Source organism: Capra hircus, chromosome 11, assembly GCF_001704415.2.
Source record: "Capra hircus breed San Clemente chromosome 11, ASM170441v1, whole genome shotgun sequence".
NCBI classification, from domain to species: Eukaryota; Metazoa; Chordata; class Mammalia; order Artiodactyla; family Bovidae; genus Capra; species Capra hircus.
The window spans coordinates 98,598,014-98,625,848 of NC_030818.1; the positions used below are offsets into that span (position 1 = coordinate 98,598,014).

General features: G+C 42.1%; 1 protein-coding gene across 2 annotated transcripts; it reads left to right on the forward strand.

Moving 5' to 3' along the window:
* On the forward strand, positions 590–27,781 carry GLE1 (GLE1, RNA export mediator). 2 transcript variants are annotated; one of them, XM_013967945.2, is made up of 16 exons: positions 590–797; positions 3,677–3,898; positions 10,197–10,307; positions 12,481–12,629; positions 12,878–12,938; positions 13,123–13,377; positions 16,222–16,453; positions 17,073–17,185; positions 17,353–17,422; positions 20,646–20,788; positions 20,890–21,080; positions 21,626–21,755; positions 22,539–22,643; positions 23,761–23,843; positions 24,822–24,885; positions 26,565–27,781. In XM_013967945.2, exons 1-16 carry the CDS (start codon positions 699–701, stop codon positions 26,676–26,678), a joined length of 2,142 nt encoding a protein of 713 aa, XP_013823399.1. In that variant the 5' UTR covers positions 590–698; the 3' UTR covers positions 26,679–27,781. The 2 variants fall into 2 exon arrangements, with proteins under 2 accessions (XP_013823399.1, XP_005687255.1); XM_005687198.3 differs by having other exon boundaries at positions 26,610–27,781.

A 27,835-nucleotide genomic window follows, 5' to 3' on the forward strand; every position in this document is an offset into this window, starting at 1 on the left:
GCTGATGAGTTGATGCTTTTGAACTGTGGTGTTGGAGAAGACTCTTGAGAGTCCCTTGGACTGCAAGGAGATCAACCCAGTTAGTCCTAAAGGAAATCAACCCTGAATATTCCTTGGAAAGACTGATGGCTGAAACTGAAGCTCCAATATTTTGGCCACCTGGTGTGAAGAGCCAACTCATTGGAAAGGACCCTGTTGCTGGGAAACATTGAGGGCAGGAGGAGAACGGGGCAAGAGAGGATGAGATGGTTGGATGGCATGCAGAAGCTTAATGCCCTGACTTGGGATGGAACCTAAGCCTCCCTGGCAGCGGAAGGGCACAGTCAACCCCTGAACCTGCCAGACTGCCTTCCACAGGAGCTGCCTCATCTTAGAGTCTCACTGGTACTGTAGGATTCCAACTTGACAACCTCATCAAACCTATTCACTTTTCTGTAACCTATAAGGCGCACCCAGCGGAAGCCCCCAGGTCTAAAGCCCTGGCAGGAGGCAGGAGCCACAGGCCACGTCCTGTACGCAGGCGCATGGGTAGGCGGGCTTGATGCAAGAGGCGTGGCCACGTAGCCGTTGGGGGCGGGGTTGAGCTGTGCTCCTACCTGTGCGCCCCGGAAGCGGAAGCTAGGGCCTGTTTCCGGGCGGCTGATTCGAGGACTTGTTTTGTCACAAGCGGCTCGTCTAAAGATCTAGCTGGGCAAGCCATGCCTTCTGAGGGTCGCTGCTGGGAAACTCTGCAGGCTCTGCGCAGTTCCGACAAAGGTCGCCTCTGCTACGACCGCGATTGGCTGCTGCGGGGTGAGGTGAGCAGTGGCCCCTAAGCGGGCGGCGGTCCCACCCGCCGCTCGTCAGGGGCCTCTGCCCTTCCTTAACCTTTGTCAAGCCCTCCTCCGAGGAGCCCCTGCGTTCTTTGTTACAACACGCGTCCGCTTCTTGGTTCCTGTGTGTGCGTCGCCATGTCCTAGAGTTTCTGCTCTGTCTCTCACCACTATTCTAGCCTCTCAGGCGCTCCCCTTCAGAAATGCTCTTCTCTGAAGGCTTCATTGCTCCCCGCTTCCGAAGTTAGGTGCCTCCGCTCTGGTTGTCAAAGCAGCCCTGGCCTCTCAGGGTCAGTTTATCACTGCGCGTCTCTTGTGTTGGGAGATGCGGATTGAGCGGTATACGGTTGGTGGTGGTGGTTCAGTCGCTCACTCATGCCTGACTCGGCGACGACAGCACCCCAGGCTTCCCTGTCCTTCACTATCTCCCGGAGCTTGCTCAGACTCATGTGCATTGAGTCAGTGATGCCATCCAACCGTCTCTTCCTCTGGCGCGCGCCCTTCTCCTCTTACCCTGACCAAATTTTTAGATGACATCGGGCACACCTGGAAACAATGGGGGCGTGGTCGCTGCATCTAATGTGCTAAACCCTGTAATAGACCGCGCAGGTGGGGAATGTCGCGATATTTAAGGCATAGCCTTTTCCCGAGTTGCTCGTAATCTAGCTACAGATATGAAGTCTCTTCAAACGGAAATATATGGCACTTCTAAAGCATTTCTCTTGTCTTTGACACTTTTAAAGACTATATATACCTTACATTCTGTAGGATGAGTTCTATCATGAATCTGTTCGATGTCTACTCAGGTTATGCATTCTTGGCACAAATAACGCAGAAATGATGAGGTATTCTCAGTAACTTAAATCCGTAGCACATAAATGCTTCAGTCCATCCCAGCACTTGTGATGCTTACACTTATCAGTTGATCAGAATGGTATCTGCCAGATATTTCCACTTAAAATTCATCATTTTCCCTTTGTACCTAGTTAGTATTTTGTCAAACCTCCACTCTTAGCATTTATTGGCGACTTCTCCCTTAATCAACCTTTTCTGTGATGGGCCCAAATGGTGTTAAGAGACAATTTTATATCTTTATTTTTGAATTGCCTGTATATATCTCTTAGGCTCATTTTGCTCATTTTCTTGTTGGGGTTTTGCCAGTAGTTTGTAAGTTCTTTAAGTATTAGGGATAATAATATTACTTTATTTGAGTTATATATTGCATATTTTTTTCTAGTTTGTCAGTTAAAATTTTTTTCTGTTTTATGGTGTTTTTTGTGTGTGTGGTTTTATTTTTACATTTGAAGCATTGCTTCTGGAATTTATTTTGGTGTAAAGAATGAGGAGGAAGTTGTTGACTCAAATTCAACATCCATTCATGACAAAAATCTATTCTTACCAAAGTGTGTGTAGAAGGAACATATCTTAACATAATAAAAGCTACTTATGACGTACTCGCATGCCAGCACAATACTCGATAGTTGTAAAAAGCTGAAAAACTTCCTACTAAAATCTGGAACGAGACAGCGATGCCCATTCTCACCACTTCTGTCCAATATAGTATTGTAAGTCTTGGCTACAGCAGTTAGACAAGAAAAAATAAAAAGGTATCCAAATTGGAAGGGAAGAGGTAAAATTGTCACTATATACAGCTGCCATGATACTGTATGTAAAAAACCCTAAAGACTCCACCCAAGAACTGCTTGAACTGATAAATGAATTTAGCAGGGGAGCAGGATACAAGATGAACACTCACAAATCTGTTGCATTTCTTTACACTAACAATGAAACATCAGAAACGTAAAGTAAACAAAAAAACACCTTTTGAAATGGCATCCAAAAAGAAAGGTACTAGGGATGTAAGATACAATTTGATGACTGTAGCTAACACAGCTATACCATATATAAGAAAGTGAAGAGAGTACATGTTGAGAGTCCTTTTTTCTTTCTTTTGATTTTACCTGTATGAGAAGATGGGCTTTCCAGGTGGCACTAGTGGTAAAGAACCCACCTGCCAGTGCAGGTGTAAGAGATGTGGGTTCGGTCTCTGGGTCGGGAAGATCTCCTAGAGGAGAACACAGCAGCCCACTCCAGTATTCTTGCATGGAGAATCCCATGGACAGAGGAGCCTACCAGGCTACAGTCCGTAGGGTCACAAAGAGTTGCACACGACTGAACCGACTTGGCACGCGTGCACTCATGTGATAAGATGGATGTTAGCTGAATCTATTTAATAATTTTATAATCTATGTAAATCAAACCATCATATTTACACCTTAACTTTTATAGTGACGTATGTCTGTTTTTCAGTAAAACTGGAAAAAATTAAATCTTACAGAGAATTCACAGTCAGCACTTTTAAATGACTAATATTCACTGAGTGTGTATGCCATCAGTTCAGTTCAGTCACGTCCGACTCTTTTCGACCCCAAGAATCGCAGCATGCCAGGCCTCCCTGTCGATCACTAACTCCTGGAGTTCACTCAAACTCGTGTGTGTATGCCATAGTTTACTTCAAAATTCCTCATGTGTTCTTTTTCATTCCAACGTTTTAGATTGCTTTCAGGTCTACTTTAACGACCATCTTTGTGAACTGTTCCTTTTTCTACAGTTAGGATTGTTTAGTCTGATACTCTAAAAAGATAGTAGTCAAGATCATTATCACGAAACTACTGTACTTTCTTTTCATCTCTGATTGTTAATACAGCTACTTTGGGTCTTCGTATGTATGTATATATTAATGCTTATTAGGACTCCTTAAGTTTTCAGTAAAACATATAGTGGATTATAAGGACAAAATTATTTTTTGATTGCTTAGATCAGTTAACATGCAAGTTGGACTTAACCTTTTTCTTGTCTTCTAGGATGTTTTACAAGAATGTATGTCTCTTCCCAAGCTGTCTTCTTATTCCGGATGGGTAGTAGATCATGTCCTGCCCCACATACAAAAGAACGCACCTCCCTCTGAGACATCAGCATCCTCTGTGTCTACTTCAGCCCTCAACCAGCCTTCATCTGTTCCCAGATCTCCTCTCAGAAACCCTGCCTTCTCACCAGTCTCCTCAGCAATATCAAATGGAACCAAGGTAAGGTTTTTACTCAGCTTAGGACAGAAGACAATGGTGGCTGCAAAGTTGAAGTGTCTACTTATAATATCATTGTCATACTACAATAACTTTACTCTGAGAAAGTAATGATTGCTGCTTCTTCATGTAGCTATTTGTAGGAACAGTGTTTACCACATCTTTTTATGAAGACCAGAGAGAGAAATTCTTCTCTTAGTACCAAGAATAGTGGTTAATTTCTTGAGCAGTTAGATTGTTTTTTCTCATAAGCATTACATTTGTTTAACTCTTAAGGTCTCCCTTTTTGTTGTTGTCTGCTGGAAGACTGAGTAAATTTTATACTTGCTCTTAACCTTATCATTGGTTCCAAATGAGTCTGTACCTTTTTGGTTTGATTTTGTTCCTGCCTTTGTTTCTCTTACTTGTTGTTATTGCTGTCCAGTCGCTGAGTTGTGTCCGACTCGGCAGTCCCATGAACTGTAGCACGCCAGGCTTCCCTGTCCTTCACTATCTCCTGGAGTTTGGTCAAACTCATGTCCATTGAGTTTGCCATCTAACCGTCTCATCTTCTGTCATCTCCATTGAGGGCAAGAGGAGGAGGGGGCAACAGAGGATAAGATAGTTCTCCCACTTAAAAACAAATTGCTATTGATGCTGTGCTGTGCTTTGCTCTTCTCTTTCTTCCTGTTTCCAGAATTAGTTTGAATAAGTACAGATATGTAAGAACATATGTATTTTCTTTTTGGTAATTGTTTTTTTTTTTTTAATTAATCTGTTTGACCACACTGTGGCATGTGGAATCTTAGTTTTCTGACCACGGATCAAACACTTGCCCCCTAGATTGGGAGCGCAGAGTCTTAACCACTGGGTGGTCAGAGAGGTTCCCGTGTGTACTTCTTTTTCTTAATTTCTGTTTTTTTTTTCTTTCTTTTTAAACAAAGTTGCTAGAATAAACTATTGTGTATCCTGTTTGTTTTCATTGGTTTATGTTTTTCCACTTGACAATATATCTTACAGATGATTCATTTCCTGTCTCTGTCTCTATATATCTGCCTCATTCTGTTTAATATGTTTTCTGACTTAATTTGTGCTTGTTATTATATTTATGTTCTTTATACGCAGCATTGAATCCTTTCTGGATCAAAGTAAGATATAGGAAGTAGTATTTGGCCTAAGAATATAAAGAAGAAAAGCCTTCTAAACTAAAATAATGCATTATAGCATTATTTTGCTTTTGCAAGGTTTTTGTGTCAGCAGAATAAGACTAGGCAGCTCTTTAGAAAGGTAGAGATTATATTTTTCATGTTTGGGTTCCAAAAGACAAAAGTTCTTTTTGTTCATACTCACTGAAAATTTTTGGTTACTGAAAACATTGCATCAAAAGGAAGAAGTTAAATCTCCCTATGATCTCATCATTTCAGTCAGCGGGTACTCCTTTCCAGTCTCATAAGCCTGCATCCTTATACCTTTGCATAATTAAATTGTATGTGTACTTTCGTGTTCTAATTTTCCTTCCTGACTCTACTTTGTTTGCAAGCTATTTGAATTATTTGTTTATGTTATTTCCACCTTTGTAAATATCTACTTACAGGATATGTAATATCCTGTAATTTATTGAACTATTCCTTTTATTTAGAATGTATGTTTTTCCATTTCATTGCTTTTAAAGATACTCTTCTGAAAAATTTTCTGCAGAGATCTTTCTCTTTATCTTGAAGTATATCTTCTAGCTGTCTTAAAATAAATGCCCTAATAACAAGCATCAAAGATAAAAGGGTGCAAACGTTTTTTTTTAATTAGCAAAATATTCATGACATAAAATTTACCATTTAACCATTTTCAACAAAGAATGCTCAAACTACCACACAGTTGCACTCATCTCACATGCTAGTAAAGTAATGCTCAAAATTCTCCAAGCCAGGCTTCAGCAGTACGTGAACCGTGAACTTCTGATGTTCAAGCTGGTTTTAGAAAAGGCAGAGGAACCAGAGATCAAATTGCGAACATCCGCTGGATCATGGAAAAAGGAAGAGAGTTCCAGAAAAACATCTATTTCTGCTTTATTGACTATGCCAAAGCCTTTGACTGTGTGGATCACAATAAACTGTGGAAAATTCTGAAAGAGATGGCAATACCAGACCACCTGACCTGCCTCTTGAGAAATCTGTATGCAGGTCAGGAAGCAACAGTTAGAACTGGACATGGAACAGCAGACTGGTTCCAAATAGGAAAAGGAGTACATCAAGGCTGTATATTGTCACCCTGCTTATTTAACTTATATGCAGAGTACATCATGAGAAACGCTGGACTGGAAGAAACACAAGCTGGAATCAAGCTTGCCGGGAGAAATATCAATAACCTCAGATATGCAGATGACACCACCCTTATGGCAGAAAGTGAAGAGGAGCTAAAAAGCCTCTTGATGAAAGTGAAAGAGGAGAGTGAAAAAGTTGGCTTAAAGCTCAACATTCAGAAAACGAAGATCATGGCATCTGGTCCCATCACTTCATGGGAAATAGATGGGGAAACAGTGGAAACAGTGTCAGACTTTATTTTTGGGGGCTCCAAAATCACTGCAGATGGTGACTGCAGCCATGAAATTAAAAGACGCTTACTCCTTGGAAGAAAAGGTGTGACCAACCTAGATAGCATATTCAAAAGCAGAGACATTACTTTGCCTACTAAGGTCCGTCTAGTCAAGGCTATGGTTTTTCCTGTGGTCATGTATGGCTGTGAGAGTTGGACTGTGAGGAAGGCTGAGCGCCGAAGAATTGATGCTTTTGAACTGTGGTGTTGGAGAAGACTCTTGAGAGTCCCTTGGACTGCAAGGAGATCCAACCAGTCCGTTCTGAAGGAGATCAACCCTGGGATTTCTTTGGAAGGAATGATGCTAAAGCTGAAGCTCCAGTACTTTGGCCACCTCATGCGAAGAGTTGACTCATTGGAAAAGACTCTGATGCTGGGAGGGATTGGGGGCAGGAGGAGAAGGGGACGACAGAGGATGAGATGGCTGGATGGCATTACTGACTCGATGGACGTGAGTCTGAGTGAACTCCAGGAGTTGGTCATGGACAGGGAGGCCTGGTGTGCTACAATTCATGGGGTCGCAGAGAGTTGGACACGACTGAGCGACTGAACTGAACTGAGCTGAATGTCACAATTCAGTGACATTAAGCACATTCATAGTGTTGTATAACCATCACCACTTCTATCTCCAGAACTTTTTCATCATCCCAAACTAAGAATACTCATTAATCAGTAACTCCTGATTTCCTCCCATCCCCAGTCTCTAAAAACCATCATGAATTTGACAATTCTACATACTTCATATAAGTGGAATCATATATGTCATTTTGTGACTGGTTTATTTCACTTAGCATACTGTCTTCAGGGGTTCATCCATGTTGTAGCATGTGTTAGAATTTCCTTCCTTTTAAGGCTAAATAATATTCCGCTGTATTCATCTGTTACTGAACATTTGGATTGCTTCCACCTTTTGGCTGTTGGTGATTAGTACCTCTATGAACATGCATGTACATCTATTAGTTTGAGTAGCTGTTTTCACTTCTTTGGGGTATGTACCCAGAAGTGGAATTGATGGATCATGTGGTAATTCTGTGTTTAAAGTTTTGAGGACCCATCGTATTGTTTTCCACAGGAGCTGTACCATTTTATTGCTACTAGCAGTGCACAAGGGTTTCAATTTCACCATACCTTTGCTAATATTTGTTATTTACTGTTGGTTTTTTTTCCCCCCATAGTATCCATCCTAGTGGGGAAGAAGTATATCTCCTTATGGTTTTGATTTGCATTTCCCTAATGATTAGCGATGTGGTGCATATTTTCATGTTCTTATTAGCCATTTGTATAACTTCTTTGGGGAAATGTCTTTGTGAGAGTTATTTGCAATAAGTAACAGTTTATTGTACAGTAAATAATAATCCTAAAAAGTAATACAAGACAGAGATGGTTATTCATATTATGAAAGACTGCATGATTCCATGCATAAGAAGTTCATGTTTGGGAACGCATGTAAGAATTAAAGATTTTAAAATTTAAAAAAAAAAAAAAAGTTTACTTTTTAGTTTATATTTTGTACCTCATCTTTAAAATACTAGGCTTTAAATCTAGCAATTGAACATCATAGGTGCAAAAATGAACTTCAACCTAAACCTCATAACTTATATAAAAATTAACGCAAAATGTAAAACTATGAGACTTTAGGAGGAAAAAACATAATCAGAACCTAGGGCCAGTTGAAGGGTTTTTAGATTTGACACTAAAAACTAAATCCATAAAAGGAAAAATTAATACATTGGACCTCATCAAATAAAACACCTTGGGACTTTCCTGATTGTCCAGTGACTAAAACTCCTCACAGTTCAGAGGGGCTGGGTTTGATCCCTGGTCAGGGAACTAGATCCCACATGCTGCAAGACTCTGCACAGCCAAATAAATAAGTAAATATTTAAAACAAAATTCTCAGTAGAAAAATAATAAACTCGTGACTGGAAGAAAATAGTTGCAAATCACATGTCTGACAAAGGTCTATATATCTAGAGTATATTTTTAAAACTCTCAAAGGTTAAACAGAAACTTAGAAAATGACCAAAGGATATGAACAGACATTTTCACCTGAGGCAATATACAGGTGACAAAATAAGTACGCGAAAATATGTTCAGTCATTAGCCATTAAAGGAAATGCAAATTAAAACTAGGATGAAGGCTTCCAGTGCAGGGGATGCAGGTTTGATCCCTGGTTGGAGAATTAAGATCCTACATGGAGCAGCCAAAAGAAAAAAGATTTTGTGCCATGTGGTTCCGTTTATTTAAGGTTGTTGAAATACTGTCATTATAGAGTTGGAGAACAGGTAAGAGATGTAAAGGTGTGGCACCGTGGATCCCTGTGGTGAACAGTTCTGCCCTTTATAATCATGGTTATACATAAGACAAAATGGCATAAAACTACATATACCCAAATCAGAACTGGTGAAATCTGAACAAGTTATGTGACTTGTACCATCAGTTTACTGTTTTTGATATTTTGCTGTATTTATGAAAGATGTTACTATTTGAGGAAACTGGGTAAATATAGAGTGCATGAGCCTCCCTGTACATTTTTTGCAACTTTCTTTGGATTATAATTATTTCGAGATGAAAAAAAGTTTCTGTGAGCCGCTTCTCAGAGGCAGCAGTTTCTAGTTCTGATCATGCCAGTATTGCGGCATACCTTCAGACAGGCATCTGAGGGAAGATGCCTCTTTCCCTACAGTTTCTTCCCTCCTTCCCTCAGTTTCTTCATCTGTAAGTCTGGTGCTGGACTAAATTGTTGAGGGTATAAAATTCTCCAGGTATAAAATTCCATAATTCTGAAGGTTTAAGTAAAGTTTTGGATGGCTTTAAATAACAAATTGTATCATTAGGAATTTCTGATATTTAAGTAACAGAAAACCTAGTTTAAACTAGCTTAAACGAAACAAGGGGGTCAGGAGAGAAATTTAATAGCTCATATAACCAAGAAGTCTAGGAATGTGGAATCAGTTAGATCTGGAGGATCTATTTTCTGCTTGTCTCTCTTTGATGTTATTTCTGACTTGATCCAGTAAATCAAACACGGGGCTTTGCTTCTCTTCTCTCAGTTCTGTGTAACTTCTTGATTTCATCTTTCAGATAGACTGTGTGGCAGGATGTCAGCCCTAGACAGATACCTTCTTAGGTTAGCATCCCCAGAAGAAGAGAAAGCCGTCCAAAATAGCTCCATCGGAAAAGTTCAGAAGTTTGTAAAGCAGTCATCAATCAACTAAAAATAAATAAATGAAATTATGTATATATAAAAGAAAAGTTTGGAGGTAGACTCTGGCTTAAGTCATAAGCCTCATTCCTAAAGTAGACACTGGGTACAGAGGGATAGGGTATTCTGATTGCTGGGCTGATCTCATGCCTACTGACCCTTGAGGCTAGGGGGCATGGATGAACTGGCAATGTGGGCTGGGGTTTCTCTGTCCAACCCACCCCAGCAAAAATGGACACTTATTAGAAAAGGAAAAAAGGGGGGAAATACACTGGGCATATCAAAATAAAGAAGCAAGCAAAAAAATAACAAAAAAAAAAACCTGTCCAAAGCAAAAACACCCACTTAATTTGCTAAGGAGAACAATTAGAATAAGGTCAATATCACAAAAAGCACCTTGGTTCTAACCTAAATGTTTTGTTGTTATTGGTTGCTGATTGTAAGCAGGGATGTGGCTTTTGTTTAGACAGAGTAATACCAACTTGACCATCTTGAAAGCTTAATTTTTCCATCTTCTGTCTATACAGGACAAACATGAGTCTCCACATACAGAACCTATGGTACTTCAGTCCCCCCGGGGGATGAAAGTGGAAGGCTGCATCCGAATGTATGAGCTGGTGCACAGAATGAAAGGAGCAGTAAGTAACCCATGAAGTAAGACAGGCTTGACATTAACCCTAGGGAGCCACATTCAAACGCAATTGCTCAGGGACTAAGAATGTCCACCATATGCTGATCATTGTATCCCACCTACTAGTGGCTTCATTTCAGTTAGGGAGATAGTTATAATGTAACAGTCACGAGTAAACTCTCTGAAGTCAAAACTGGTTTCAGGTCCTAGCTCTTCTATTTTACCTGTGACTGTAGGAAGATTACTGAGACTTTCCTGGCTTCCATTTACTTTTCCAGAATTTGAAGATGATCTGCATTGTCAGATAAGGTTATACTGAGGAGATGGACCTTAACAGCTTCTTGAAAAAAGGATAACACTATTTTAATGTTTATTTTTCTAAATTTCTATTTTGTACTAGGGTATAGCCGATTAACAATGTTGTGATACTTTCAGGTGACTACTTTTTTTATTAGAAAAACAATGCATGCTTTTGTAAAAATTTTTACTGATAGGTGAGTTTATAAAGTGAAATTCTAGCACCTACCCTCATCTGTTTATTCATGGAATCACCAAATATTTATTGAGCACTTTTGTTCTCAATTCAGTTCAGTCACTCAGTCGTGTCTGACTCTTGCGACCCCAGGCCTCCCTGTCCATCACCAATTCCCGGAGTTTACTCAGACTCATGTCCATCAAGTCGGTGATGCCATCCAGCCGTCTCATCCTCTGTCGTCCCCTTCTCCTCCTGCCCCCAATCCCTCCCAGCATCAGGGTCTTTTCCAGTGAGTCAACTCTTCGCATGAAGTAGCCAAAGTATTGGAGTTTCAGCTTCAGCATCAGTCCTTCCAATGAACACCCAGGACTGATCTCCTTTAGAATGTAGGTCTAGATAAAACAATAAACAAAGGAGACACAATCCATAGAGTTTATTTGCTGGAGGGAGAGGCAGAAGTAAGCAAGAGAAATGAGTGAAATATAGTTAGAAGGCTCTTCTAGTCTGAGTAAGAGAGAGCAACACTTACCGAAGCCGTCACTTTGACACTGGATGAAAAAGGATGATGATTGCTTAGATTCAAGGATGTAGCAGTGGAGATGGTGAGAAATGGTTAGAGAGAGACAGAGTGTTTGTGTGTGTTCAGGTTTTCTCAGCTCTGCTGTGTCAGTCATCACTTGTCCATGGACTTGCTGTCTTCCAGACCTAAGTAGAAAGTTTTTCACTGCCGATAATCTCCCTCATGCTGCAAAATAAGTTTCCGAATAGCATAGCTTGATATCTATTAACAGTATGTTTTGATGTATTTCCATGCATATATATATATATATTATATAGTGTGTCATTCTCTTTAAAGACTACGGAGTATTCTCTAGTATGACCTATTATACTTATTTCCCTGTTGATCTAAATTGTTTCAAATTCATTGCCATTATCAACAGGGCTATAATGAACATCCTTATGCATATATCATTGTACACATAGGCAAGTATTTCCTCAGGACAAGTTCATAAAATGGAACAAGTGTCAGAGGATATGTACACTTTAAATTTTGATAGTTAAAATGTCTAATTGCCTTACTCTTGTGAATAATAAATGAAATACCTGGTACCTTTAGGTATATAAGAAAGGGATGTTCCTAAGTGAAGAAAGAGGGAAAGAATCTAGGCAGAGATAATAACTTATGGAAAGGAGTGAGATAGGAATAGCATAGTTATAGAATTAGAATATGAATTTCTTTAGATGACCCTGTAGCCCTCATCAGAATACACAGGATGGAAATTCCCTGGCAGTCTGGTTGTCAGGACACCCTGCCTTCACTGCCGAGAACCCAGGTTTGATCCCCGGTGGGAGAGCTAAGATCCCACAAGCCACAGGGCGTGGCAAAAAAAAAAGAATGCGCAGGATGGAAAGTTAAAAGTGCAGGGCTATTTGATAATATATTGGTAAAATCCCATCCATTCTTAGCTTATGCTGGAGTGACAGGAAGAGTATGGAGCAAATTGGAAAGCTTTCCACAACAGCTGAATTAAAAGATTGACCCAAAGGAGACAGGTGACTCAAGCAAAGATTTTGAGAAGTAGGAAGATGATTCCATGCCCTGGAGTATCTTTGATGGGGTTAAAGCCTGATGGGAGGGCATCTCACAGGGGTAGATGAGTAGGATATAATGGCGCTCCAGAGAGCAGGTACTGACCCTTTGCAGGAGGGCCTGAGGCAGTGGCAGGAGGAGCAGGAGAAGAAGGTGCGGGCCCTTTCTGAGATGGCATCTGAACAGCTGAAGCGGTTTGATGAACGAAAGGAACTGAAACATCATAAGGAATTCCAGGACTTACGGGAAGTAATGGAGAAGAGGTGAGTCTCCCTGAATTACAAGGGGAATGTCAGCATGGTCAACCAGAGCTCTTTCCCAACATAAAACCCAGAGGGAAGAATCTGAGTCCTTACATGCCAAAATAAAATAGCCAGAGAAGCTTATAACCTAGAAAAAGGTTCAACCTTGGAACAATGACCAATGCAAATCAAAGAGAGGAAGCTTTTAGGAGAGGCAGAACAATTTTAGGAAGCATCCCTGACTGTTCCTCCCTCCATTTTTCGTTCAGCTCCAGAGAAGCCCTGGGGCAGCAAGAGAAGCTGAAAGCTGAGCATCGTCACAGAGCGAAGGTCAGTGCCCAGGAGAGTCCGTGTGGGTGTTCACTGTCTGGCAGTCATAGAGGACCCAGCCCCTGTCACGCCGCTCTGTGGCTGACTTGGGGCCCATCTGTGAGAACAGGCAGTCTGTGTGGGACTAGAGGAATGTAGAAGGAGAAGTCCCAGGAGCCCCTTAACTTGACAGTCCTTTCTGTAGATCCTCAACCTGAAGCTGCGGGAAGCAGAGCAGCAGCGCCTGAAGCAAGAGGAGCAGGAGCGGCTCCGGAAGGAAGAAGGCCAGGCCCGCCTTCGCGGCCTCTACGCCCTGCAGGAGGAGGTGCTGCACCTCAGCCAGCAGCTGGACGCCTCGGATCAGCACAGGGACCTGCTCCAGGTCGACCTGTCTGCCTTCCGGACCCGAGGCAACCAGCTGTGCAGTCTTGTCTCAGGGATCATCCGATCCAGTTCTGAGGTGAGGGGGCTTCAGGAACACACTCTCTCCTGTCTTTGAAATGAAGAGCTTTAAAAGCAAAATGGTTTTGTGATTTAAAAATATTACCTGCTTGTTATCACTTGTCATCCTCTTACCTGGAGATAACCACAGTTAGCATTTATTTTTTGACAGAGTATGTGTGTGTGTGCATGCATGCGTGTGCATTTATTCCTCCTCTGACAGAGTGTGTGTGTGTGTGCATTTATTTCTTCTCTGACAGAGAGGGTGTTTGTGTGTGTGTGAGTGAGTGAGTGAGATTCCCCACCCTAATTGGGCTTCTATAAATAGTTTCTTACCTTAGGTTAAAAAAATATTTGTTTTGCCTAATTGCAGTACACTTTAGTTCATTAATATATACTGGACACCTGCCATGTTTATGATAAAAATTAAAACCTTACAGAAGTGTATATTGCTTTTTTCAGTTAACATGATATTTTGAAAGCATAATTACTATAATCATGACAGATATTTTGGTGTTTGTAAGGCAGTGTTAAAAACTACAGCTATTGACATGTAATAGGTATTCCGTAAATATAGATAAACTATCCCTTCTCCAGTGGATCTTCCTGACCCAGGAATTGAACCAGGGTCTACTGCATTGCAGGTAGATTTTTACCAACTGAACTATCATGGAAGCCCAAATATTTGAACAGATGAAATTGCATAACTTCCAACATAACCATACCAAATTTATTGAAACACTTATTGTTGAACTGTTAACATCCCAAAGTTGTACCAGTTCACACTTTTATGAATTGTATGTTCTTTGTCCTTAGTTCATATCTCTATGAGAGTTTGTGTTTTAAAACAATCAACTTGTATGAATTCTAAATATTAAGAACTTTAAGCACTGGAAATTCCCTAGTGGTCCAGTGGTTGGGACTCAGTGCTTTCACTGCCAAGGGCCCAGGTTCAGTCCCTTGGTGGGGAACTAAGATCCCACAGGGTGCATGGTGTGGCTGTAGAAAGAAAGAACTTTAAGCATTCATCACATTTAAGGCAGAAGTTTATTGTTATCTTTCAAATCTCTCTTTGGTTTTTGTTTATCCTCCTTTTTGAAAAATATCAAACCTACACAGAAGTGGAGAGAAGAGCATAATGTACATTGGGCACCCATTCCCCAGCTTCCTCAAGAATCCATACGTGGCAGTCTCATTTTGTCTATGGTGCCACCTGCATCCCTTCCCTCAGACGGTTTACAGCAAATCTCAGACATACTGCTTCACCTGGAAAGTTCTTTAGTGTGTATCTCTGAAAGCTAAAACTCTATATTAACATAACCAAAATACTAATAGCATACCTAAAAGACTAATAATTTCTTCAATATGGACAAATATCTAGTGAGTGTTCAAATCTCTCCAGTTATCTCAATAATGTTTTTTATAACTGATTGGAAAATTAGCATCCATACTCAATTCAACTTTTTGGTGTGCTGTGTCTGTTACTTAATTAAGTCTTTTAATCTCAAGACTCCCCCTCCCTTCTCTCTCTCTCTCTCTCTTTTTTTTTTTTTTTTTTTGCCATTGTTGAAGAATCTGGTTGTTGTGAACAGAATTTTCTACATTCTGAAAATTTCAGTGCAGTTGCTAACCCTAACCCTTTGGTGTATTTTTATATGTTCTTTTATTCTCTATATTTCTGTGAATTTGTAACTTTCTCTAGGGCAGAGCTAACAATTCTCTGTGATGATGGAAACATTCATATCTGTGCCATGTAGTAACTACACGTAGCCATTGAGCACTTGCAATGTGACTGGTGTGACTGAAGAAATGTATTTTAATTTTTAGAAAGTTTTTAATTAATTTAAATGTAAAGAGCCATGTGTGGCTATGTGTGCTGCCTTCCTGGACAGCATAGTCTAGAGGCTTGATCGGATCACATTAGATTTTTTTCCCCCACAGCAGTACTTCATAGTTGGGGGTGTGTATTTATTAATGAATCACATTAGGAGGCATAGAGTACTGATGGTCTTTCCATCTGTGATGTTAAGGTCAACTGGTGGTCTCAGAAACTGTCAGTGTTGTTTTCCAATTTAAAGATTTCAATGAGTCTTTAGCTAATGATTTAGTAGCCATTGCTGATCGTTACTCATATTTGTTATTTCATTAGAGGTGGTAAATTTTAAGTTTTTCTATCATTTTTCCATACTTTTTAGCTAGAATTGTACTACAAAGAAAATTTCCCCATAAACTATCTTAAGTACAGTCTATGTAGGGAAGGAAGGATAAATATTTGAGTCTTTCCTTTGGTCAGTCTTCAGAGTATAGCGTTGCTTTCCTAGCATTTTCCTGCAGTGACTTGCGGTTTTGTTTTGGTTTGGTTTTTTACTATCATTAAGAACATATGAACTTTATATACTTGATGTATAACATGTCGTCTGTTGTAGTTTGCTGTTCAGCTGTGTAATGGGAACACCACATTGGCTTCTCTGTCCCTTGCACATGGCCCCAGTAGTAGTTGTTGCAGCAGAAAGCAAGCAAGCTGTTTTCTACCTCACTTGAACATTTTCTTCTCCAGATCTAAAACTGGGTGTTTCTTCACAAAGCCATATCACTTATTAGTGGGAAAAGGTATTAGAAAACACAGGCTGGTTCCCAGTGTTGGTGAGAGCATTGAAAGATCTACCCTTTGGCACTGTGGATGTGATGGTAAATCCGTATTACCTTTAAGAGAACAGGAAAGCAGTAGGTATCAACATGTTGACTGTGGGTACTCCCTTGGCACAATTCCAGTTTAGAAATACATGGACTTGTGTGATGTATGATTCAGCACCTCAGGTGCTCAGGAAATAACCACTGAGCTCTGCTTCTGTCACTGTGACAGAATGGCTTTCCCACCGTAGAGGACCAAGCTGTGGCTGAGGGAGCGCTGCAGGAAATGCGCGACCTCCTCTCGAACTTGCGTCAGGAGATCGGCAGGGCCTGTGAGGAGAAGAGGAGGCGGGATGAAGAGGAGGCCCGGATAAAGCAGCAAGAGTCACAGATGCAGCAGAGGCCAGAGGCCCACAAAGAGTCCCCCATTCCCAACCAGGGCCCAGGGGCGAAGCCGAACGAAGGTGGGTCTTGGTGTGGAAACTGTCCTTTAATGTGATGTGTAATTCAGAATGTGAAAAGAAGCGAGAACATGTTTTGAATACTGTATTAAGCTACAGGATAATTTATCAGAACTTTTACATAATGTAAGATTCGGTTCTTTTAATGATTTCCATTCAGTTTTGATTGATGTGGAGCCTGGTTTCAGATTCCAACACTTGCCATGAGGACTTGAAATTCTCCATAATCCTAGTAGATATATTATTCCACATATTGCTGCTAAGTGTGTACAGAATATATGTTTAAACATGAGGGAATTGATATAGCATAATGGTTGAGAATGCTGCTTTTGGAGTCAGATCCGTGGGAATCTAGTTTTTCTACTTCCTGGCATTGTATCTTTGCCGAATTACCTAACCTTTCCATGCCTGTTTCCTTATCTGTAAAATGAAGATGATAGAATGTACCTTATAGGATTATTATGACAGTGAAAGCAGTTAATACATACATAAAGTAATTAGAACAGTACCTGACTCATATTAAATATTCAATAAATTTTACTTAAGTTGGTTAGAACAGTACCTGGCTCATATTAAGTGTTCAGTAAATTCTCCTTTTATGGAAGTCTCTTTGATTCCTCAGACCTCCAGGTGAAGGTGCAAGACAGTACGATGCAGTGGTACCAGCAGCTGCAGGAGGCCTCCAGTCGGTGTGTGCTGGCCTTTGAGGGCCTGAGCAGCAGCAGAGACAGTCAGGTAGGAGGGACAGGAGTTGGGCATTCTCTGGGCCTGATGGTGCCCCCCCCCACAGCCTCATGGCCCCAAGAAATGTAGCTTGCCTGTCACATCACATCCCTAATCCTAATGGCATCTACTCAGCTCTTCGAAACACTGTTGGCCTTCTCACTGCTTTCCTCTGGCAGGCCAAAAAGATCAAGATGGACCTCCAGAAGGCTGCCACCATTCCAGTGAGCCAGATCTCTACCATTGCAGGTTGGTCAGAGAGTTAAGAACATGGCCTTTCACCTCATTGTACCAGTGTTTATTGAGATTCCAAATCCACTTGTCTGTAAGGTTCCTATAAATAGATTACGTCTGAGCAAATGTTGACTGTTGGATCAGGTGTATAAGCTATGTGCCTTGGCTAGTTTACTCTCTGCATGTAGAAGGTAATCATTATGTGTTTGTTTGACTCTTTTCTTTTTAAATAAGTTATGTATTAGTAGTAAATTATTTAGGAAGACTCTTAGCTACGATTGGAAGTTACTGGGGAAAGCACCCCTTAGGGAGCCTAGGATGTGACCCGCATTCTTCGCTTATGTCCTACAACGTTAGCTTTTCCAGACTCAAAACCTGCTTGTTAATACATGAGAATGCTGAGAATGCCTACTCAGTCTCTCGAGAGACTAAAATTTAGAGAGGAAGAACCACACGAGGGAAAGACCCCTCTTCTTCTTCTTTAGAAACAGAGGTTCATTTTCACAGAGCTCAGATGTAGAAGCCTCCACGTGGCTGGGGAGCTTGTGCAGCTGAGAAGCTGCTCTGACTTAACCTCCATCCAGGTTCCCTTGATTAACTTGTTACCTAGAAAGCGTGGAAAGTTGTACTTCTTGCCTTTGAGAGGTTCTGTGACTGAACTTACATATCACTTTGCTGCCTGAAATTCCTTCTGGAACAAAGCAAGGTCTAAATAAGTAAATATGTATCACTTTCTAGAATTGAAAGTGCCATTTCCTTTATAGCCATGGCATTGAGGGGCAAGGTTGACCAGACAGTCGTCCCACACTTTCTCTGCTCTGCTCAGGTTCGTCCTCGGTCTTTACCCCTCAGTTGACCACAGGCACCCCTGCTGCCTCCTTCGTCTGGAAAACTGAGACATCAGGTGTAAGATCCTCAGGATCCCCCCTCAACCCCCCAACCCACCCATTGCAGTAATACACAGCTGTATTTACCTGCTTTGAAACCATCCTGTTTCAAAGAATGCAGTACCCTTCCAGCCCACACTTCCCCTTCCGCCTTGGCCCTGAATGAGCCTCAGGAGCCTTGTTATCATCCCCTTCTATCTCCGTCAAGAGAGAGCTCTTCTGTTTTCTACAAAATGACTTTCTTTACACGCTCCTTTCCCCTTAAACATGCTTGTCACTCACATTCTAAAACCTGTTTCTTTTGATTTTGTGTTTTCTCAGTCTTTTCTAATCTTCATGTTACCCTTTGGCCCTGTTGACTGTTCCCTTCTCTATCACTTCTAGTCTTGTGGCTTCTGAGGTAACATTAATTTCCAGCTTCTCCTCCTCCCTATCTTTCTCTTTTGTGGGCTCCTCAGTCTCCTGCCCCCACCTGGGTGGTAGGTGTGTCCTGGGGATGTGCTTTCACCCTGCAGTTCTCATTCTAAGACCCCCCTGGCTTCAAACTTCACCTCTGCACACATGACACCCAGCTCAGTCTCTGGGTCATTCCTTTCCTCTGAGCTTCAGGTTACCCTGCTCCAGCTACCTGCAGGGCAGCTCTGCCTAGGTATCTCTCAGCTTCCTCAGGTTTAGTGTTCCCAGCTGGCCTCTCATCGTCCTCCTCTCGCCCACCTTTTTTCCGGTTTGCTCTAAGTAACCAGTAGTAGCACCTTATCTACGCAGTCACCTTAACTGAACCCCGGAGTCATCCCCATGACTGCTTCCTCTGGTTCATTGTCTGTATCTAATTAGGCTCTGGTTTTGCTGTTCTTGATTTTCCTACCTATTTCACAACTGTGTCCCTTTGTTTCCATCAGTATCATAAGCTCTGTGAGAGCTTACAGCCCTGTCAGACACAGACATTCTGCAGAGTTAGTGCTCAGTAAGTGTGGAGTGACTGAGAAAGAGGTGACCTAATTCCTGCCTCTTCAGAGGTGCATGTCCACGAGTAGTTAAATGGGGAGCAGAATTTAAAGACAGATATGGTGCCATTGTGGCATACGGAATGTGGGAGGCCATGTCAGGCACCGGGCTGGGATCTGATTTTCCTAATTGGAGGGGCACAGGGAGAGGGGCTGGATGGGGATTTGGCCAGTGGGGTCCTCTGAAACCATCAGTAAAGAAATAGTAGGGTTATAGGTTAGCAGGAATGTGAGCTGAGTAAATTTGATGGAAACATACATATTTTAATATCTCAGGTTAGAGTCTCTGCTTCTGTTTTCAGGGGATTGTTGGCCTTGAAATTTCTCTGACATCTCATTATTTAACTCTTGATTTCTTCCTTTTTCTCTTAATTCCTAAGAAACGTGCGACCCCTCTTCCCTGTTTTTTCAATGAAACTGAATCAGTGGTCTGGGGAGGATATTTCTGAGATTTTTAAACATTTCTTTAAATGATTATGAACTTGGTGCAGGGTATTAGGAACTTGGCAGGTAAATTGGAGATGCTGTATTCATTCAAACATTGATTGTAAATAATAGAAACTAATTCATATCTGCTTAAGCCAAAAAAAAGGAAAGGAAGGAGGAATAGGTAGAGTGAGGGGGTTGTCCTAAGGATAAATCAGTTTTCTACGGCAGCAGTGGGGCTGGATCTGAGGAGCCAGAAATGTCAGGACCCTTTTCTCTCTTCTCTTGGGCTTCCCTCTGCCCACTTCATTCTCCTTTTGTAGACGGCTGTTCTTTGGTCCACATGACAGCACCACTGCTTACATATGTGTGTGTCACAGAACTGGCCACTTCAGGGAACTGACTCAGTCAACTGGCTGATCAGCTCAGCTCAACTCGTCCTGATCTAACTAGCCAGTGTAGAAGGTGGGGCACATAGGATCTATAATATGAATGTAATAATAGCTTCTATGGAGGAAGGTAGGTCCAAGAGAAGGAGGGAAAGCCCCTGTGAATTGGAGATTCTTTAGAAGGTTTTCCTGGAGTTACAAGTGACTCCTTTAGGGACATCAGCCACACCCGTAGCATCTGGAACAATTCAGCACCTATTTTTATACTATTGATCTCTCTGATGTGTCGGTTTCAGAATTAGTTCATTCTACCAATGATAAATTCCTTCAAAATAATACCACACCCTATGTATTTTCGCATCCTCCACAACCTGTATTTGATTGTCATATATTTTTCTGCATCTGTATTTTGGCTTTAGGCTCTGAACTTCTGTAGGGCTGGGTTTATACAGAGGCTTTGTTATTGCAGTGATGAAAAAAATAGATTGACTGCAGTCATATCGTATCACTGACTCTATCTCTGTCGTCCCAGGCTCGAAGCTAAAGGAGATCTTTGACAAGATCCACAGCCTACTTTCTGGAAAAGCTGTCCAGTCTGGTGGGCGCTCCGTGTCTGTCACACTTAACCCACAGGCCCTGGACTTTGTCCAGTACAAACTGGCAGAGAAATTTGTGGTGAGAAACCTTGTTGCCAAAGGTATGGGAAGAAGAGGCTGGTGCCTAGCCTTTAAGGCTTTCTTGAAATTAACTTAAATTCTCCCCCTCTGTGCTCCCAGAAACAAGGGGAGGAGGAAGTGGCCTCCCATCACGAAGCAGCATTCCCCATCGCGGTCGTGGCATCTGGGATCTGGGAGCTCCACCCCAGAGTAGGGGCCCTCATCCTGGCTCACCTGCATAAGAAGTGTCCTTACTCTGTTCCTTTCTATCCAGCATTCAAAGAGGGAATGGCTTTGGAAGACTATCAGAGGTGAAGTGTTGTTCTCCTTACTGTCCCCAGGAAGAGAGAGAGAACTGAGATTCATTTCCCCTCCTCAGAGCATCTCTTATGTACCTTGAACATTCTGTCAGAGAATACAGTGTCTTTCATGCAAACTGGGTGGCTTTTAGAATTTGTGGATTTAAGTATCAATAATCAATATAGTACAGCGGAAAGAATTCCGGATTTAGAATCCAGGGATCTTAGAATTTTACCCTTGTTGTGACTATTAATAGATTTTCAAAACTGGGGAGTTTGTTCATCTCTTTAAAGATTGTTTTTCATTGTTTGTAAATGGGGGTTGTAATATTCATTACCTTCTAGGAACTTAACCTCTCAAGGTTTTTATGTTGCAGATTTGATAATGGATGTGAGTGTTTTGTAAGCAGAATTACATCTACCGATGTAGTCATGTGTAATAATGTATTAGTAATAATGCTAAATGTAATGGTATGTTGTTACTTCTGCCATAAATAGTAATGGATTGGTCACCCTCACTTTGACTCTATCACACTGAATTTTTTCTTACCACATAGGATGCTTGGCTACCAAGTGAAGGATTCCAAAGTAGAGCAGCAGGACAACTTTCTAAAGCGCATGTCTGGGATGATCCGTCTCTATGCCGCCATCATCCAGCTCCGGTGGCCATATGGAAACCGACAAGAGGTAGCAGAGAGGGGTTACTATGGATAATGAGTGGTCGGACCAGCGTCCATGTTAGTATATCTTACCTGAAGGAAATACCGACCTTTGAGAGGAACAGTCCTATCATATGATAAGTTAAAGAATAACGCTGCTTCGTAGGTATTCTTTAGAGAAGTGGGTATTGATTATTAGGAAACTTTTGGATCATCAGAATCATTTGTTCAGAGACTAATTGATGCCTTAGAGACCCAATTACATACGAAGGTTACGTAGCTTACTTCACAGAGGGACAGACGGAGGCTTAGCAAGTTGTAATGGTACACACTTGTCAATGTCAGAGCCACAGCAGAGGGCCAGGGCTTTGACCTGCCTGCCTAGTTCATTTTGCAAGGAATGGAGATTAGAGAGATGGAGAAGTTAGTGGACTTGGAAACCCAAAGAGAAAGGAATATAAGCTGACTGAATCTAGGACTTGTTACTGTCCACCTGCTATGTCCCAGGTGCTGTGCTAAAGGTACCAGGAATAATTAATAAAATGGCAATGTTTATAAGAGTAGGATTCCTGAAACTGAGGCTGACAGCTGTGTGTTGAAGGAATCCAATGGAGAATATGTGGGTCCCAATGTGTTGCAATATTTTAAAACAGAATTTGTTTGGCCTCTGTTGTTTCTGCCCTGTGGTACGTGCTTAGGTTAGGTGATCAGGGGGTTCATGTCCCCTTGGTAATGGCTGGGTGATAACGTTGGCAATTTAGAACTCTTAATAAAATGAAATTAAATCCTGACCAAGCCTCTCTGCTCCCAGACTCACCCTCATGGCTTAAATCATGGTTGGCGCTGGTTGGCACAAATCTTAAACATGGAGCCCCTGTCAGATGTGACAGCTACTCTCCTCTTTGACTTCTTAGAGGTACGTAGTACAATTATCACACAAGAGATCGCCAGTGGGCCGCTGTATGACATGACAAATAGACAGATAGAGACTAATGGTGAACACTAGGAGCCAGTGTTACAAATTTTTTCCCAAGCCCCAAGAGAAAGCTAGCTTTGGGTTTTTCTTCCCAGTATACTTTCCTTTCTCTGTGTGGATGTTTTGTCATTATAAAGAACAGAAAACTGTACATCCCAGTACAGATGGAAAGGAATTTGCTTTGGGGATATGGAAGGGACTCACTTGGAGAATGGGGGGTAGCATGCACAGTTGAACCCCACCAGGGCCTGGAACCAGGAACTGGAATGTCGCCGGGGACCAAGGCAGCCCCTCTCTGGGACCGCATGGTCTTCTCATGTTCTCTCCTCCCGCAGGTTGCCCCCCACTTGCTCTGCAGGCCACCTTTCTCTGCTGCTCGGCACACAGTGGAGAAGATGCTCCTGGGCTGTATCCCTCAGCCTCAGTGTGCTCACACAGTGGAGTGGGACTAGTGTCCCATCAGTGGGATTGCTAATAGACAGGAGAGGAAATAAGATTAACCAGCTTGGGTCAGGTACCTGTCTCATTTAGAAGGCTGTATACAGTCCTGTCTGCCTATAAGGGGCCCCCATTCTAGGGTAAGAATAAGGGTTTCTTTGAAAAGGGGACAGTTCTTAAAGAATAAATGCTTGGAGCACATGCCGTAACAAATCTGAGACCACTTGGCCCATAATGTCAACAGTTTCTACTCACCTGACAGCTCCTGCAGTCACAGTAAATGAACATTGATCCTGAGTCATTGAAAACACGTGGTATTCCTTCTACCTTGATTACCAAGGTTGCGAAGTAATGCTAATTCCTTTAAAATCAACAGTAAGTTAAGTTTGAGTCATGACCTCTGAAACACCTGGCTACCTGGCAGTCTGGTTAAATGGAGGTATTACCATACGTGAGAATGCTTCAGAAAAAAGTTGGATTTTAATTCCCTTGCTTAGCTGGCTGAATGGCATTGTGGCTGAAATTCTTGATAGGAATGAGAGGCAAAGGGCTGATTATCCTTTATGACTGAGTGTGCATTTTCATTCCCTGCTCTGATGGTGCACACCTTCCCCTCTAGGTGTGTGGGAATGCCCTCATGAAGCAGTACCAGGTCCAGTTCTGGAAGATGATACTTCTCATCAAAGAGGACTACTTCCCCAGGTATTAGACTTGTTGAGTAGACACCAGAGAATTTGGTAGGTAAAAACCCATGAAATCAGATGCCCGTGGCTGCTGTCACATGCTGTTTCTTTTTTAAAAATTTTATTTTATTTTATTTATTTGTTTTGGCTGCGCTGAGTCTTTGTTGCTGTGCTCAGGCCTTCTCTATTTGTTCTGAGCAGGGTCTCTCCTTTATTGTGGTGTGCGGGTTTCTTGCGGAGATGGCTTCTCTTGTTGTGGAGCACGGGCTCCAAGGGCATGAGCTTAGCTGCTCCGCAGCATGTGGAATCTTTCCAGATCAGGGATCAAACCCCTGTCCCCTGCATTGGCAGGCAGACTCATCCATTGTACCACCAGGGAAGTTCATATACTGTTTCTGACTCACTCAGAAGCACTTGTGTTGAGTGAGACATCTTCAGCTCCCATCCTTCTCCTCTCTGTTATTTGAATAAACACTTTTGAACTCTACTAAGTCTCTCTTAAATATTATTGACTAAATTTTAAAAAATCAGGAACATCTTGGATTCAGATCCCATTTGAAACTCTCTTGTTTTCCAAACTCCCCCAGATAATCTGGGATGGTGACAACATTCAGTCATGAAGGAAGCCAAGGAGTCAAACCCTCTCTGTAAATCAGTTGGTGAAACTGATTGATCAGCCAGTTTGCTTGACTCTTTTGGGGGATTCAACTTCAAGGCCCTTTCTCATGCCTCTCAACTCACTGAAGGGAGAAAGGCATTGGCAACACCCATCTCACCTGATGATAGAGACCTTGAGACGCAACAGTGTTCTCTTCTCCTTTACCCCTTTGTCTGAAATAAAGTGCTGAGACCATTTAGCAGAGTGACAGCATTCTAAGTCTAGAAGACATCTCTGGGAATCATTCGTTCTGCCACTTCCTCCAGATGAGCAGGTCCCTAACCCTTCTCCAAAAGATGTGTGTGAACCATAGGTACTGTCTTCTTTCTCTCCCTATAGGATTGAAGCCATCACAAGCTCAGGGCAGATGGGTTCCTTCATACGCCTCAAGCAGTTCTTGGAGGTAAGGTGCCCTTAGACCAGCATATCCCAAACTGTTGCTGGCCTCCAGTGTCTGTGTCTGACAAGTCTTGGACCTCCCCTCCAGACTGATTGCAGTCTCTTACTCTTGATTTTTCTGAACTCTACGTTTTTTTGGCCATGCTGTGTGTTTTGTAGGATCTTCATTCCCCGACCAGGGGTTGAACCCAGACCCTCAGCAATGACAGCACAGAGTCCTAACCACTAGGCCACCAGGAAACCACCCCCCCCTTACTTTTTGTCATTCCCTCTTCACCTTAAGGGCTGCCATTTCATTATTTTTCTGTGTGTCATTGTCCTTACTGCCTGTGCAGAATAAAATATATGTAAAATATACTTAATGAATCTTAGCTCACTGATAACTTTTTTTTGCGTTTTGGCCAAGGTTCTTTTCTCAGTCTCAGGTCTAGGGAACTGGTCACTTTTCTTCATGAGAACAGACTGTTCTTAGAGTTAGACTCCTTTCCTTTTTCCCTGTGCCAAAAAAGTTTAAGAGGTGAATTCTGACAAATCATTGAGAACCCTGTGGTACATCTACCAAGACAGCCTGATGATGTCCAGTCTTCAGTAGCTCGGTTGGAGAAACAGCAGTAGTGAACGGCGAGGCCAGTGTGTGGAGACGAGGGTGGGACAGATGCAAGGGCAGCCTGACCTTTACCCTCCACTGCAGCTGATGCAGGAGAGGTCTTACCACAGCCTTTACCTTTTAAACTAAGTTTTATTGGAGTGTAGTTAATTTACATACAATGTTGTGTTGGTTCTGCATAGCAGAGTGAATCAGGTATCAGTTCAGTTCAGTCGCTCAGTTGTGTCCGACTCTGCGACCCCATGAATCACAGCACGCCAGGCCTCCCTGTCCATCACCAACTCCCGGAGTTCACTCAGACTCGCGTCCGTCGAGTCAGTGATGCCATCCAGCCATCTCATCCTTGGTTGTCCCCTTCTCCTGCCCCCAATCCCTCCCAGCATCAAAGTCTTTTCCAATGAGTCAACTCTTCGCATGAGGTGGCCAGAGTACTGGAGTTTCAGCTTTAGCATCATTCCTTCCAAAGAAATCCCAGGGCTGATCTCCTTCAGAATGGACTGGTTGGATCTCCTTGCAGTCCAAGGGACTCTCAAGAGTCTGCTCCAACACCGCAGTTCAAAAGATTCAATTCCTCGGCCCTCAGCCTTCTTCACAGTCCAACTCTCACATCCATACATGACCACTGGAAAAACCATAGCCTTGACTAGACGGACCTTAGTCGGCACATATACATATATCCGCTCTTTTTTAGATTCTTTTCCCATATAGGTCATTACACAGTATTGAGTAGAGTTCCACGTGCTATACAGAAGGTTCTTATTACCTATTTCATATATAGTAGTGTGTATAAGTCAGTCCCAGTCTCCCAGTTTATCCCTCTCCCCTTTCCCCCTTGGTAACCACAGTTTGTTTTCTTCATCTGTGACTCTAATTTCCGTTTTGTAATCAGTTCATTTGCACCATTTTATTAGATTCCACATGTAAGTAATGTATGATATTTGTCTTTGTCGGACTTCCGTCAGTATGACACTCTCTAGATCCGTTCATGTTGCTGTAAATGGCATGATTTTGTTCTTTTTTATGGCTGATCTTCCACTATGTATTACGCACCACATTCTGTCCGGTGTTGGAAGCAGTGTCGTCAGAGAGTCGTCTGGTCTTCTTTATCTTTGCCCGTCCAGAAATGTCTGCAGCGCAGGGAGATTCCTGTCCCCAAGGGCTTCCTGACTTCCTCCTTCTGGCGTTCCTGATGTCGCTCCAGCATCCACCGTCACCATTGTGCCGCAGAGGGGCAATAATAAAGCAGCTGAAGACAGCTGTACCTGCGAGAAGTCATGTCAGTATGTGTTTTGTGTATTTGTACCTTGTGACGACGAGAGGAGATTTCCATAGGCCACAAATCTAATAGGTGCCTTAATAGATCTGGGGACTCCTTAAAGAGGTCTGCACGACAGAGTAAACAAAATTAGCCTTTCTCATTTTTATGGAAAATAAGAAAAAAAAATTATGAGAATAAAAGTTTAATACTTGATCTTACCCTTTATTTCCTTTGTCTCTTAAGTCTTTCAGAAATTAGGTTAATACCTTGACTGTTTCACTCTGAGCTGAAGTGACCCACTGCTTTCACTCCCCTACACCCAACCCCTTCCTGCATGCTGCCCCTTTTCAGAGTTTCTGGAATGAGCAAAGACTTGAGGTCCCTTGTAAAGCAGCACTTAATAGTTGAGGCCCAAATCTTCACATGCAGGCCTGGGTTATGGTGGTTTTGCCTTAGTCAGCTTGTGAAGTATTTATAAATTCAGAAGAAATGCCTGATATAGACACGGACTAAGTCCCAGATTGCATCAGAGAGGGCTTAATGTCTGGGATTAGGACTGTTAACACATATTATACTGAACCATAAAGAACTATTTATCCTCTCACTTTGGAATTTGGTTCCTGGATGACTCGGGATGCACGAACCAAACTTTGTTTCTCAGTTTGAAGTAAGATGGGTTGAGATGGGGCTTGCAGCATTGTACTTGAGCTGAGCATCTGTAAGCAATGAATCAGGGCCTTATAATTCTTTACATGTTCTGAGCAATGGATGACGACAGATTTGCCTGACTAAAGCCACTACAAAAATCCGGAGTCTGGCTGTTCAGACAAGAGTGGAGATTTGCTCTATGAAAAGACTCCTTCATTGTGCAGAGGCGGCGGCCATGAATCTATTCCTCTGTTCTAAATGTTGTATGTGGGGGTGTGTTTGTGAGGGGTTTCCCTGGTAATCTTAAACAGCTTGAAGCGACCCATTCTGTGAATTACTGACTATGGTGCCAAAATATAAATAATAAAGCTTGTTTTTTAAAAAATGCCTGTTGCTGTATATAGTTGGTTCTGTATGATCACTTTGTGTACCTGGAGCTGT